This window comes from Manis pentadactyla, chromosome 4 (assembly GCF_030020395.1).
Source record: "Manis pentadactyla isolate mManPen7 chromosome 4, mManPen7.hap1, whole genome shotgun sequence".
Classification (NCBI taxonomy): Eukaryota; Metazoa; Chordata; class Mammalia; order Pholidota; family Manidae; genus Manis; species Manis pentadactyla.
In genome coordinates, this window is record NC_080022.1 from 139,085,122 (window position 1) to 139,099,740 (window position 14,619).

Consider the following 14,619-nt stretch of genomic DNA (forward strand, 5'->3'; position numbering starts at 1 on the left):
TTTCGATTTCTTTTTAGCCGTTTACAAATGTAAGAACATGCTACTGGGAATGTAAAGCAGTGCAGCCCCTTTGGAAGACAGTCTGGTGGTTCCTTAAGAGTTAAACATGGAGTTACTCTATGACCCAGCCAGCCCACTTACTCAGTATAGACCCAAGAGGACTGAAAACACACATCCACACAAAAATTTATACACAAATGGCCCTACAAGCATTATTCATAAAAGCCAAAAAGTAGAAACAATCCAGATGCTCATTAACTGATAAACAGATGTAAAAAGTGTGGTGTACTCACAGCTAAAATGCCCCATGTGAGTGGAAGTGAGAGAAAGGAAAGTTCGTCCCCAAAGACCACATCTGTATGATTCCATTCTCATGAAATGTCCAGAACAGGCCAACCCACAGAGACAGACAGTAGGTAGATTAGTTGCTGCTGGGGCTTGGGGTGGGGGGATGGTGATTGCCGAGGGGAATGGGTTTCTTTTTGGAGTGATGAAAATGTTCTAAAATTAGATGATGGTGGTGGTTTTACAGCTCTGTGAATATACTAAAAACCAGTGAAGTGTACACTTTAAAAGGGTATATTTTGTGGTAAATTTTTGTCACTTATATCTTAATAAAGCTGTTAACAAAAAAATGTATAAGCCACTCTTAGATCTTAGACCATAAAAAACCAGATGGTAAGATATGGCCTGTAGGCTGCCATTTGCTCATCCCTGGGCTTGGGTAGAATTTGGGCCTCCCCGCCTGATCAGGGTGGTTGCAGGATGTGCGTTTCATTTGATCTTCACAGCAGCCTGGCTGAGCAAATGCAATTTGGGAGCCCATCCTTGTTGTCAAGGGGAGCAGAATTCATTCCTTGTACCTGAATTCTCTTTGTCATCACATCTTATTTTCCTCCATCAGTTAGAACTATTACAATTCAACCCAAGTTTAAAAATTCTGACCAGCACTATCCTATATGTAGTAGTTTATTCCTATTTCATTGCATTCTTAAAAAATAAAACTTAAAGCAACTGTTTTGTTTTGTTTTTGGTAGTAATTCTTCTTAATTCAAGACAAGCTGGAAGGAAAAGTGCAATTCTTCTAATTTTGTTTGCACTTGCATGTGATAAAAACTTCTAAGGTCCAAAAAGCTCAAAACCTTTTTTCTCATAAATTTTCAACTAAAGTCAATGCCGCAGGGAAACGTGCTAAGTTTATTCTGTGACTTTTAATTTTTCCAGTACACCATCTCTTGCCTTATATCCCTTCATCTTAAAGTGTGAATATCGAGGAACCCACGTGGGCTCTGGAGTCCAGCCCATAGGCCTGGGTTGGAATTTCAGTCCCTCTACTTCTTCCAATGTGACCTTGGGCAGCCTGCTTTGCTCCGAGCTGTTGCTGTCATCCAAAAGGAAGGTGGCGATGCTTTTCTCCTGGGCAGTTGTGGTGATGTGGGATGGTGCCTGTGAAAAGCCTGGTTCCTTCCTACCTGGTGGTTTTCAAATCTTAGGTTGTCCTGTGCCTGGATGTCAGTATGCTTTCTATATGGTGAAGAAGGGCTAGTCAAATGGGAAGAAGGTAAGATGTAGGCTTCCCCTTTACTGAGCTGGGTGTAGTCTCAGGATCCAGACTGGGGCTGCTGGCTGGTGCCCAATTGCGTTGTGTCTGTGGTGGAGTGGGTTGGCCCCCGTTGCTCACACCTCCACCCGAGGGGTTGGGAGGAGGGCATGTTGCTTCTGGTTTATAGTTACACTGAAAGGCTTGATGTGGCAGAAAGTGAAGGTTCTTGGCTTCCTGAGACCTGTTGCTGCTGTCTTTGTTTCTTACCCCGCAGTAGATGGGACGTTTGAATGCTGACCTCGATTAGTTTGGCCTCCAGGAGACTGAGAAGAACAGGCTTTTTGGCCATGTCTTGTGAGAAATGGAGAAGAGACTCTTGGATTGGTCTGTAGGCCCTGGCTTCAGTCTGGAGGATAAAAATCATTTCCTGTGTGCTGGGTCTGGGAGCTTTCTCCCTGCTTGGTGGGGGGAAATGAAGAAGAATACCTTAGAAAAAGGAGATGGTACTTGCAGAAAATAAATGAAACCTCCCTAGAGTGAAACACCTGGGCCGAGGTCTCACTCTGTAAATAGTTGTCTATTCCCATGTAACAAATTGCCCTAAAACTTAATAACCTAAAATGGCAAACATACATTACCTTACACAGTTTCTGAGTGTCATAAAACTGGCTGTGGCTGAATGGTCTGGCTCAAGGTCCCCCATGAGATTGCAATCAAGCTGTTGATCTGCTGGGACTGTTGTCACCCAAAGGCTTGGCCAGGCATGGAGGATCTACTTCTCAGCTTGCTTATATGGCACTTGGCAGGAGGTCTCAGTTCCTTGCCACATGGGCCTCTCCACAGGGCTGCCTTCCCCCAGAACAAGTGGTCTAAGACAGAAGCTGCAGGGCCTTTTCATGACCTGGTCTCCAAAGTCACACACTGTCACTTCTGTTTTATTTTCTTCATTTGAAGCAAGTCACTGAGTCCAGCCCTAGGGAGAGGAATTAGCCTCTACCTCCAGAAAGGAAGAGAGTCAAATAATTTGTGGACATACTTTAAAGCCAGCACCATCTTCCCCTTCCCTGCTGTGCCTTGTGACTCCAAGTTAGCCCAACAGGCCTGACCTCTGCTTTCCTTGTACCCTAGTTCTCAACATCAGCACCTCAGTTCAGCTGGCAGCCTCCATGCCTTCAGGATTCCAGCCAGTGCAGACTCCAGACCCTGCAGCTCCAGTCACCTACTTCCCGTATTTCGACAGGACCTACCTGGCAGTGGCAGCATCGCTCAATGGGGGCAATGTGCTGGCCACATTCGTCCACATGCTGGTCCAGTGGATGGCAGATCTAGGTAAGGAGTGGCTCACACAGCAGTGTGTTCTCCGCCTGTGCTTTCAATGTGGCAGTGTTCTTGGTGCCGAGTATGCTATTTAGGCTTCTAGATTCATGTCTCAGACCCAGCCAGCTTCCAGCACATACCATCCTTCCTTAGGGACCAAACTTGTACACTTCTTTCCTCTCATCTTCTGAGCTGCCATCACCTACTCTCTTTTTTGAGGGGCACCTTCTCCCCTAACTTTGTGGAGTATTGCAGTAGTCTCCCGGCTTTCCCTTGTCCCACTGTGTTACTTTTTCTGTCAGTAAGACCTGGGTCCCTTGTATTTGTGGTTTTCCTTCTGATGACTATGGACAGCTGAAAATAAAATGTCCAAGCATGAATGAGTGAAAAACTCCTGGCATCTTACAATATTACAAAATGTTCATAGCACTCATTCCTGGCAAGTAATTTCTGACTCCCTTTCTTGGGAGGGTGCCTGGAAACTTTGATGCCCTCCTGTGCTCTCCTGGATAGAACTGATCAGGCCTTTCTCTGCTCTGCATTTTTGGGGAAACATGTAACCTCCTCATCCAGGAAAGGTCCCCTTTCCAAGCACTGAAGGTAGAAATGAAATTTCCGGTCAGCTGTGCAGGTCTAAGGATGCCTTGGTTACCCTGTGGGAGCTCAAAATCAGGTCATTCCAGGAAATGCCCACCACAGTAACAAGGCGAGGTGCAGGCAGCAGGGAGCAGCTGGGCAGCCATATTGGTTGTACGGACAAGTGTTGCTGATCCATGTCAGTCCTCTGAGGCTGGCCAGGGACGTCAGGATTGTAGGGCTGTTCTGTGGGGACCCCTCGCAAATGCTTCGTGTAAAGAACAAAGCTTTCATTTCCTTTTGCCTTGCATCAGAAAAGATTTTCAGGTGCAGAACCAGTCGTCAGAACCTTCAGGCAAGTGCTGTATCTAGATACTGGTTTAACTGGATTGGGTCTGTCAGTTGTTTACTGAGTTGGCGTTGGCTGGTGTTCCCTAGTATAGAAGCAACTGTTTTCCTCACCCCTAAAAGGGGGGTAATATTTAATTCTCTGTAAGATTCTTCCAGAAAGTCTTTTGCATTTTCATGGTCTTTATTTTGATGAAACAGAGAGTGCTTTGAAGGTTAGTATTGTATGTATCTTTTATGAAATGCTTACAATTATGTCATTTGATTAAAAAATATATAGATGAAAATACAGTAAAATTTAGTCAGCTAAAAGACATTGCATTTATTGACCAGAAATGAAAATATTAAAGCATAAAATACAGAAATAAAACTCTCTGTTGAGAATACCCTAGGTTTGCATCATCTTCCAGAGGTTCCACCTTTGTGTGGTAGTTTATAGCAGAGACTCTGGAGACTGGCAACCTGGGTTGAATCCTAGCTCTGTCATTCCCTGTGTGACTTTGGGCAGGTTACTTGTTCCCTCTGTGCTTCACGCCCTCATCCGAAAATGGGGGTCATCCTAGTACCTACCTTGGAGAACTCTGAGGATATAGTGAGTTAATATTGTGAAGTCCGTTAGAATAGTGCCTGGCCCATAGCAAGTGCAATGTATATGGTTGTTAAATAAGCATAGTGTGGTGGCACAGCCTGAGAGAGTGGTCTCTGTTCCCAGCTCGGCCCCAAGTCATTATGTGGCCCTAGCAAGTCCCTTCCCTCCTGTGTTTTCCTAGGTCTGATGTTCTGTGGTCTAAGCTTGTGATGTGGACATTTGGCAGCTTGAAGCAGTTCATTCCCATCAGCAGATTTGGGGAACACGGAGACAGGACTAGAAGGTGTCTCAGGCCTCCAGCTGGTATATACCACCTTCCAGGTGTTCCCCAAGGCCCAGGTTTTCCAGTAAGGAAGCCCAAGTGTTTCCCAGTAAGAATCATTTATTTTAACATTTCTTTAAACATTTTTTGAATTTTTATTAAGGATATACAAGCATTTTTTTTTTTTTTTTTGCCATGGACTTTATCTGGATTTTAGCAGTTTTTCCATGAGTGTCCGTTTTCTATTCTAGGATACCACATGGCATTTAGTCATCATACCGCCTTGGTCTCTCTGCCTTCTATTTGACTAATCTCTTTTCTTTTCCTTTTTTTCATCTCCTTTCTCTTTTTTCCCATGAATTTAATGGGTTTACATTTTATATCTATTCTTTTACAAGTTTCTGACACACTGTGTTCCTAGGATCTGGGAGACAGTCACTTCCATACGTTGCTGTGGTACATCTCCTAAGGGGGAGTATAATGTGCATGTCTGTTCCTCTCCAAGGACTCGGTCCTACAGATTTATATACTTGTACACATGTGCAAGGTTATTCACTAAGCACATGACTTTTTGGATATTTTAGTAGAATTTCTAGAGGGAGAGGGAAATACTTATATTCATTCTGCCATATTTAACCAGAGTCCTGCTGATCAGATTTTGACTGTGATATTTAAGTTATTTCTCTCAGTCTATGTCTCCCCTTCCTGAGTGTACAGTTGAGTTTGTATAAGCTAAATGTGCCAACGATGAGACTCTGGGTTGGTGGTCTCAGTGCTGGCTGCATACTTGAAATATCTGTGGAGTTTTTAAAACAGTGTTGATGTCTTAGTCTCACCTGCAGAAATGTGGGTTATTTGGCCTTTGTGTGGGTGGCACCTGGGCCTGGCATCTTTAAAAAGTTTTCCAGGTGATTCTGATGCCCTCAAGTGTTGGTAAGCACTGGTCTAGAACCTTCTACTCAAACAGTATGGTCCTTGGGCCAGTGGCACTGGCTCCTCTGGGAGCAGATAACAAATGCAGAATTTCAGAGCCCATTCGAGGCACACCTAGTCAGAAGCTGCATTTTAATATGAACCCTCAGTGAGCCATATGTATATTCAAATGTGAGAAGTACTGGTCTAGAGTTGTGGTTCTCAACCTCTGCTGGGGAGTGGGCTAGACTGTGATCAGCACTGTGGTTCTGGGATTTCCATGACACTGTTAGTAAGTCTAGGAGCAGCCTTGATGATATTTATTGATCAGTGTATGCATTTGGCTTCCTTGAGACCAAGAGTCCCATAGCTGTGGAATGGTAGGGCTTACAACATGCTTACTCGATCTTTTCCTGAAGTCTGGGCTGGGGTCTTCAGTGAGGGAGCTGGCTGGGATCTAGGGCAGAGCATAGCTAGCCTCTATCTGTAAGTCTGTAAGCTGGGAAGCAGTCAGAAAGTGAGAAGAATGATAAGTAGACCCATCCCCATCCCCTGGGAATTCTGTACTGTCTCAGCCTGCAGTAAGGGGCTGCACAAAGTCACACAGGTCTTCTCTGTTCCCGGCAGGCCTGGAAATTGCTGAATCCACTGTTTATTCACGCATGATTGAGGCAGCTGCAAAGCAGAGAGACACCTGCCTAACCATCACTCCAACGGTGTTGGGCGAGAGACACCTGCCAGACCAGCTGGCCTCAGTGACCAGAATCTCTTCCTCTGATCTCTCCCTGGGGCACGTGACCCGGGCCCTGTGTCGAGGCATTGTTCAGAACCTGCACTCTATGCTTCCATTTCAGCAGCTCAGAGAGTTGGGAGTGGAGAGAGTGATTGGCAGTGGAAGTGCGCTGTCCCTGAACGAGGTGCTGAAGCAGGAGGTGCAAAGGGCTTTCCCTTTGCCAGTGTCCTTTGGGCAGGATGTGGATGCAGCTGTGGGGGCAGCTCTGGTCATGCTGCAGAGAAACCTAAACCAGAAGGAGACCTAGTCAGCACACTCTTTGGCCAAAGGATTATTGCAGATTTTATCTAATTAATGTGCCCAACATGAACTTATGTTCATCCTTTTCCTAGACAGCTTTTAAGCAATGGTTGTTCTCCGAGTACCATCGTGACCAAGGACCTGCCTTCACAGCACACTGTAATAATGCAGCCAGGAGTCATCAACCACATCCCCAGTCAGTACCTTCTGAAAGAGACTTGCCTGGAGCTGGATGAAAATGTAAATGTGGGAAAAAGAGAGAAAGAAAAGGAACAGTGGCCCAGCATCCTGATCTGCAGGCTCACCTGTGATTCACTTGTAGACAAAGAGAAAATAAATGAGGACTTCAGACACCAAAAATTCTGCTGGCTGTGGACTCCAAGTAAGAAAAGAAGACCCGCCTCTCTACCTTTCATCCAGCTTTTGGATTGATTGTTTTTAGGGTCATGAAGCCCAGACATGGGTCACATGCACTGTTGGAGAAGTCCTTTCCTACTGGATTGTACCATGTCACCCTGAGGCCCCTTTCCCAGTCTTGCTCTCCCCTGGGCAGGGGTTGGCCCAGGGACTGTAAGGCAGGCTGGCTGAGATGAAGATGTGTGTGGGTATGTGCTGGCCTTGCCATGTGCTTCCCCCTCCAAGGAGAGCCTGCTGCACTGGGGCAGCCCCAGATCCTCAGAGCACAGCTGGCTTGAAGGCATGCAACAGGGAAGGAAAGGTGAATGGCATGGCCGGCAAGGGGGTTGAATGCTGTGTGACCCTGCCATTCAGGAACACTGTTCCCAAGAGTCTCACCAGGTACCAGCATGACGCTTTTCCGGGAGTGTCTCTGTGCAGCAGTGTGTTTTTGCCCCATCTATCCCTAGGAAGTCTTCCAAGAGAAGGGCTGTCCTGGGCATGCTGGCATGTGGGTGGCTATTTAATCAGAGGGAGCCCTTTATCCTGCAGGCCCCGGTTCCTCTTTCTCTGGGTGTATACCTTGCTTACCTACCATGTGCTCCTGGCGCACAGAAACATTCCACTTGGGTCGGCATCTGTGCAGGGATCTCAGGACATCTTAAACCTTCCTGTGGTTGGTAGGGATGACCATGGGATGGCTTCCAGGAGAGGGCCACCATTGCTGCATCTACTTCTGGACTCCCAAGGTTGATCCCAGGCTCAGGCAGGCCTGACTCTGATTTGGGAAGCAGTCATGTTGTCTCTTTGTAAGTGTCACTTTATGAATTACATGGTTGTCCAAAGCTCAGATTAATCTGCCTGGCTGTGCTGATTGAATTTCAGATACTAAAGCTCATTCTTCCAGAGCTTCTTGCCTTTAATAACACACCTCTCTGCTTTGGGAAGACTGTATGTGATGGCACAGCGGCAGAGCTGGACTTGGGAGGTTGGGATCATTTATAGGTTGTCCGGAAGAAAAGCACTGCCTGCCCCATGGTTCTGCCAGGACAGGTGGCTGCAGATCCCTCAGGAAAGTCATGTAATTTTTCTCTCAGTGGAATGAGTTGACACCATCATTTTGGGACCCCAGAGGAAGGCCTGTGAGAGAAGGCACCTTGGGACAGGCTGAAGGATAATGGAGAGCCCTATCCATTAGGAAGATTCAGTCCTCTGAATTCAGGGCGGCAGCCTGTCTTGCATTTTCAGGAGCTGTGGATGGAGTCTGTAAAGATAAGATTAGGAACTGGATGGGTGTCCTGCAAGCCCAGGCAGCCCAGCCCAGTGCCCAACAGGATGTTGAAACTCTGTTCCCTTTCCATGTGTCCGTTCTGCCTCTGAGGACAGCCTTGCACAGCCCAAGCTTGTCAGCTAATAGGCCGGCTGCTGTTTCTGTTGCATGTGGTCTGGAGCTTCTGCGGGGGTAGGGGAGTGGGGGCTGGGGGTGTTGAGTACAGCTGCCAGGGCCTCATTTCTCCATCCTGAAGTCACAAACCATTCACTGCTGCTCTCGTTCTTGGGAGGTACGAGAGTGAGACCAGTATGATCCTCAGATGAGGAACGGGGCCTTTGGGGCTGTCTGCCAGTGTCCTAATCTTATAAGTATGTGGTAGGCTTGTACTTTCCTACCTGATTTGCTTCAGCCAGTAAAATGTGAACAAAAGCATGTCACTTCTAGGCAGAACCCTTTAGGCGCCAGTGTGTGATTTGCCACACTCCCTTCCCTTGGCTGCAAGTGACTGGTGGTGTCCCAGAGAGCTGAGGCTCTGTCAGCTTGGGTCCCATGTGAGGGTGGCATTGTGTAGGGCCTTCATCAATCAGCGAGCCACATGCAGTGTGGCTGAGAAATAAATCTTTGATGTTTGAAGCCCCTCAGATTGGGGGTGTATTACCAAAGCCTAACTTGGCTCATCCTGACCACTACAGCCACAGCAGAGGCTGTGCCTGCGAAGTCTCAGTGCACCCAGATGAGCTGGATTTCATGAGCATCTACCAGGAGTTGGGTGTTCTGTCAGGAACAGTGATGTGCTGTTGAATTTCTGTCTCTTGGGAATGACATACATACTCTGACAGATCTACCGACACATGCAGGAGCAATTCATTCTTCATGCAATGACATCGAGTGAAACCTTGGAGAGTTTCAGTCCACGGATACAATAGCTAACCTACTATGTACTGGGAGCTAATCTAAACTCTACTTATTTGAATTCATTTGATCTTCACAATGATCCTAGAAGGTGGGTACTATCATTCCCATTTCTCAGATGAAGAAACAGAGCCTTACTTAACCAAGAAGAAAGTTAAGTAACCAACTTAAGATCCCAGTGCTAGGAATCAAACCTTAGAGCCCACTTTCTTTAGCATTCTAGGTAGAATGGTCTGGCCATGCAAATGTATTTCTGTTAAAGTGGTTAGCATGTCCAGGATATAATAAATTGTTTAGTGTGACTTGGTCAAAGGGAAAAAGCAGGGTGTCATAGGAGGTGTGACTGGGAATGTTGGCCAGTGTGAAGGATCTTGGATGCCAGGCTCAGGGGACTGGTTTTCTCCTGAAGGTAGTGGAGTGGAGAACTGGAGCTTCATGGGTTTTAGGAATATAGCTGCTGGTGCTGTGGACTTTGGGTTGGAGGATGGTGATACAGAAGGTGGGGGCTCAGTTGGAGGAGCCTAGGAAGTAGCCTGTGAGGGATGGTGGAGCCTGAGCCAGCATGGGGCAGAGGAGTGACTGCCTGCTCTCCAGCTCGCTGCCCCTCCCCCTGCCACACACACCCTTCCTCTGGCTGTAGACTATGCCCATAAGTTTATATGGCTTTCATGTTCTCTATTTTTCTTTCCTTCTCAAGTGGACTGAAGGCTCCCTGATGTCAGGGTCGCTATGAGGTGTTTGTTTTCCTGCCCTCCCTTTGCTTCTTAACATGGTCAGCTGCCTGTGTTTGGAATGTCCCCCCCATGGCAAAACCCTGCCCTGCATCCAAGGCCAGCTCAAATGCTCTCCACCTGCTGCACACCCTCTCCCTGGGAGCATATTTGCCACTGGGTTACAATTGTTGCTGACATCCAAGACCCTACTCAGTGTTCACTGTTTACATGGCCTGTTGGCCTTGGCCTGTGCCTGTTATAGGAGCCCCGCCCTGTGAGCATCAGAGCCTAGCATGTCCCCCTCCTCATCCATCCTGGCCTCCTGGAGGGCATTGACCATCTTATTCACCCTACTCACTGCTGTGGGGTTGCAAAGTACACAGTGGGCTGCAGAAGAGAGGGTTGGTCAAGCCTGACCTCTTCTCTCACCAGGGTTAGATGGGTAGACCACATCTTTGAAAGTGATATATTCTCAGGGTAGAGATGTTCATTGCATGACTCATGAAACATTAAGCAAATCTTATTTTTTTTGTCATTAAAAAACAATTAGTCACAACCTCAAGCTAATGGCTGGATCCAGCTCAGCAGTCAGTAGATATGGTTCTCATCTGAAATAATGATCATGAGAACAATAATCTCTCATGCCTGCCTAGAGCTTTACCAGCTCACAGGGCCAGTTCACACCCAGTATCCTCCCTCATCCACAGAAAAGTCCCGTAAAGCAGGTAGGCAGTTGCTTTTACCCATTTTGTGAGAAAAGAAGCAGGTCCAGAGCTTCCGCCATCAACCCAAGTTCATGCAGCTGGCGTCTGGCCCAGCTGGGCTTCTCTCCCCCTTCTGTTCACTGCCCAGATCCTCAACCCTTCCCACTTCTCATTTGCAGTCCCTGCCCTGTCCCACCTCTGCAGAGCAGGGCTCCGCCGTCAGGTGCCGAGAGGATGCCAGATGCCTCCTGGTCAGGTGGCCAGCTCCGTCCACTTCCGGGACATGCTGACCTCCCTCACAGACCTTGCCCTCCATGGGAGCCAACTCATGTATCTACCTGGGGACACTAAAGCACAGGCCAAATGCAGAAAAGAAAGGAGTTTTCTTCCAGGTTTGCTCTTTGCCATCTGGATCTGGGACCTGTGAAACCTTTTAAAATCTGCGAGGCAAGACACAAAAATCAGGGAAGTGAAATGTCAGCAGGAGACTTAGAAGGCTAGGGCCAAACTAGCAGAGTTGTTGCTGTTCTTGGTGGGGTCCAGGCACCTGCGGTAGTGCCTGCACAGCTCTCCTGGGCCTCCGTTAGCGCTGCCTGGGTCCCACCCAGTTCCTCAGTGGTGCTGGCTGACAGGTCCTGATTTTGGAAATCAGACTTTTTCAGCACATGGGAGTTTGCTGGTTTCTAGCTGTGCCAGAAAGTCTGGCTTCAAATCTGAGGATGAAGAAAATAGGTAAGGCTCCTATTGCCAGGGTCAAGGGCTCAGTTTAGGTCAATGTGCCCCCTGGTGGTAACACTAAAAGAGAGAACTGTGGCCCTTAGTGATGTAGGTCACATTGGACTTGGCTTACCTAGCTGCTGGTGTGGCCTCTAGCACTTTCCTGTGCTGCCTCCCGTCCCCATCAGTCCTCAACTTGGAGAAGCACCCCCTCCCAAAATTCATCATTAGAAAATGATCTGCTCACAAGGAGTTTTAATGGGTACGTCATTACATAGATTCAAGAACACCCTGTTGCACATTATGACCCAGGAAGCCACCGATGGCAGTGATGCCCAGCCCTGAAGTCTTGCCTCTGCCATCACTGCACAAGTTTTAATTTTAGTAGAGCCACTCAGCATAGGTGCTGCTCAGATAAAGCCAGGCCAAGAAATGTTTATAGCATGCTGCTTGGGCAAGGCACCGAGCTAGGGTTAGAGAAGGAAATGGAGGGCCCGAGCACCCTGTCTCACCCTGGAGACATTAAAGTCTGCGAAGCAAGACTAACATCAGAAAAATTAAAGTTCAACACAAGCTTTAGGCAGCTCCTGATGAGACTTGTATGGTTGTTACTGACCTTGGGCAGGTTTTGTAGCCTGCCTATGCTTCCTTTCCTTATCTCTAAGATGGGGACAAAATCATACTCAGCTCACTTAGTGAAAGTCCAGTGAGACGGTGCATATCCTGTATCTGGCATGCTGCACATGCTCAGTAAGTATTCACTGCTGTTAATGTCATTGTGATAATATGTACCAGTTGCCACAGGAAGGCACAGGTTGGAATTTCTCTAGGAGTTTATAGAGGTGAGCGCTTTAGGTTGGACCCTTGAGCAGGAAGGCTTTTTGGATGAGGCGGGAGTTGAATGATAGAATCTCGCATCCATAGGCCTCACTTGTCAGCTCAGCCTTAGAGATGGGTTAAGTGGGGTGGATAGTGCGAGCACGTCGGGCAGGAGGAGGGCGGGCAAAGTGTGAAGGCAGGCATGGGAAGTGTGGCTGGGGAGGAGATGTGTATAGGTGACAGGAGGAGGTGGCCACATGGGGAGTGGAGGAGGGCTGAAGGCTGAGGGACTGGGGCTGAGGGCTGAGGGTGACAGGCTGAGGTGGGTAGGCCTTGTTCGGTAAGGGGGTGTGATCAGGACAATGTTCTAGGCCCTTTGGATTGGGAGGGGCAGGCTGGGGATGTCAGACTGGGGAAGGAAGGTAGTTCTGATGCTTCAGGTGAGAAGTGGCTGCCAGTTGCACAGAGGGACGAATGTGAGCCACAGAAACATAGCCCAGACAGCACGAGGCAGAAGGAGAGGGTGGAGATGATGAAGTGCATCGGACTTGGTCACCCAAAGAAAGTTGGTGCCTTTACAGGCAGGCCCATTGAGGGTAGAGAATGTGGAAGCAAGAGGGGTCCATCTGGGCATGCTGAGGGGAAGGGGCTTGTGGTCTTCACCTGGAGATTACAGGAGGCAGGGATGGAGCTCAGGGAAGTGCGCTGGGCTGGGCACCCAGACGAAGGAGTCGCTGGCTTGGGAATGTCATATGGGTCCATGGGGGGCGGTGAGAGTCTCAGAGATGGATGGGAGGACATAAGCGTCCTGTGAGCCCCTGTGTGTAGGTGAAGGGCATGGCGAGGGGAGGCAGCCAAGGAGACTGAGAAAGCTGTCAGGGAAGGAGGAGAAGGGCCAGGATTTCCCCTGCAGCCCTTGACACTTGCTCCAAGCCACGAAGACTCTGGGAGTTGTTGTCAGCACCCAGTGGCTCTGTTACAAAGGGGAAACATGTGGTGATGTTGTCCTCACTGGAGGCAGAAATCACCTTGGAGGCTAAGGGGACTGTTTTTAGTGGACAAACGCTACCCTTCCCTTTCCTGGGTATTACCTCTGGGCTGGGCTGGCTCCTCTGGTTCCTTTCTCAGATGTCTCCCACCTGTGCCCTTGGGCTGCCCACAGCTGAGACCTGGGTCCAGCCTGGCAGGCTGTGAGCGTGGGGCTGTGCCTGCTGCAGTAAGGGCACGTCAGTGTCCATTCTGAGGTGTTCCCTGAGACATCTCTGGCCCACCTCTGGTTAGAAGGAACAATGACTTACAGGTTGAGGGATCACTCCTGGTGAGTTTTCTTAAATATGCATTAACAGAGGATTATGTAGTGATTAAGAATGAATTCCATGACCCAGCAATCCCACTTCTGTGTATGGACTCAAAATAATTGAGAGCCAGGACTCCAAGAAATATTTGCACACCCAAGTTCATAACAGCATTATTCACAAAAGCCAAAGGTGAATGCAACCCAGGTGGCCAGCAGTGGATAAATGGCTAAACAAGGTATGGTATATACGTACAATGGAATATTATTCAGCCTTAAAAAGGAAGACAATTCTGTAATATGCTACAACATAGATGAACTTTGAAGACATGATGCTAAGTGAAATAAGCCAGTCACAAAGGGACAAATACTATGATTCAGACTGTATGGCGTGCTTAGTCAAATTCATAGAGGCAGGGAGTAGAATGTGGTTTCCGGAGGCTGGGAGTGGGGAGAGGAATGGAAAGTTAGTGTTTAGTGGGTACAGAATTTCAGTTTTGCAGAATGAAAAGAGTTCTGGAGATGGAGGGGGTGTGATGGTTGCACATATTGTGGATGTACTTAATGCCACTAATCTGTACCCTTAAAAATGCTTAAGATGGTAACTTTTATATGTATTTTACCACAATTTCAAAAATAAAAGAATGAGTTCCAAGGCTCATTTCAAGTAAAGCAAAAATGGCAAAAATAAAACAGCATGTATATAAAAAGGTGTCCGAGCAGGGGTGTGGCATGGCATGGTGGGATGGGCCTGGCTTCCATGCCCAGACCAGCTGTGGGACCCGGCCAATCATCTAATTGTTAGGTGTCACAGATTTCTCATTTGTAAAAAGAGTAGAACTGCCACTGCATGGTTTGTTGTGTGTCACGGGAGAGTGGGTTTGTGAAAGCTCCTTGTAAACTGTGAATTATTATGCAGAATCCATGCAGTGTCTGCACTTTAATGTCTTGACTCGGTCAGAGCTTGTGAGCTGCTCCAGGCAGGGCTGCAATGGGCCTTGCTGGCATGTGACTGCTCATTTCTGGCTGGCTGACCCACGGATGACTGGAGTCCTGTAGGGTTCCTATGTGCGGCTGCGAGGATGACCTCTGTAGGCGTTTTGGACTGTAGGCTGTGTGCACACCCAGAAAGACCTTGCAGCTTTTCCCAGCCAGGTTCTGGGAGGGAATGAAACCTTACTGTTTTAAGTTTTCTCCCGTGCATTTAGGAT

General features: G+C 47.9%; 1 protein-coding gene across 1 annotated transcript in view; it reads left to right on the forward strand.

Annotated features, from left to right (window-relative positions):
- The window catches only part of SHPK (sedoheptulokinase), a 29,057-nt gene extending 14,970 nt beyond the window's left edge, over window positions 1-14,087 (forward strand). The window contains exons 6-7 of the mRNA XM_036887389.2: window positions 2,672-2,872; window positions 6,175-14,087. Coding sequence (XP_036743284.2) covers window positions 2,672-2,872; window positions 6,175-6,587 — 614 coding nt within the window. The 3' untranslated portion in view covers window positions 6,588-14,087. The remainder of the gene's footprint in view (window positions 1-2,671; window positions 2,873-6,174) is intronic.
- Window positions 14,088-14,619: the final 532 nt, after the last annotated feature.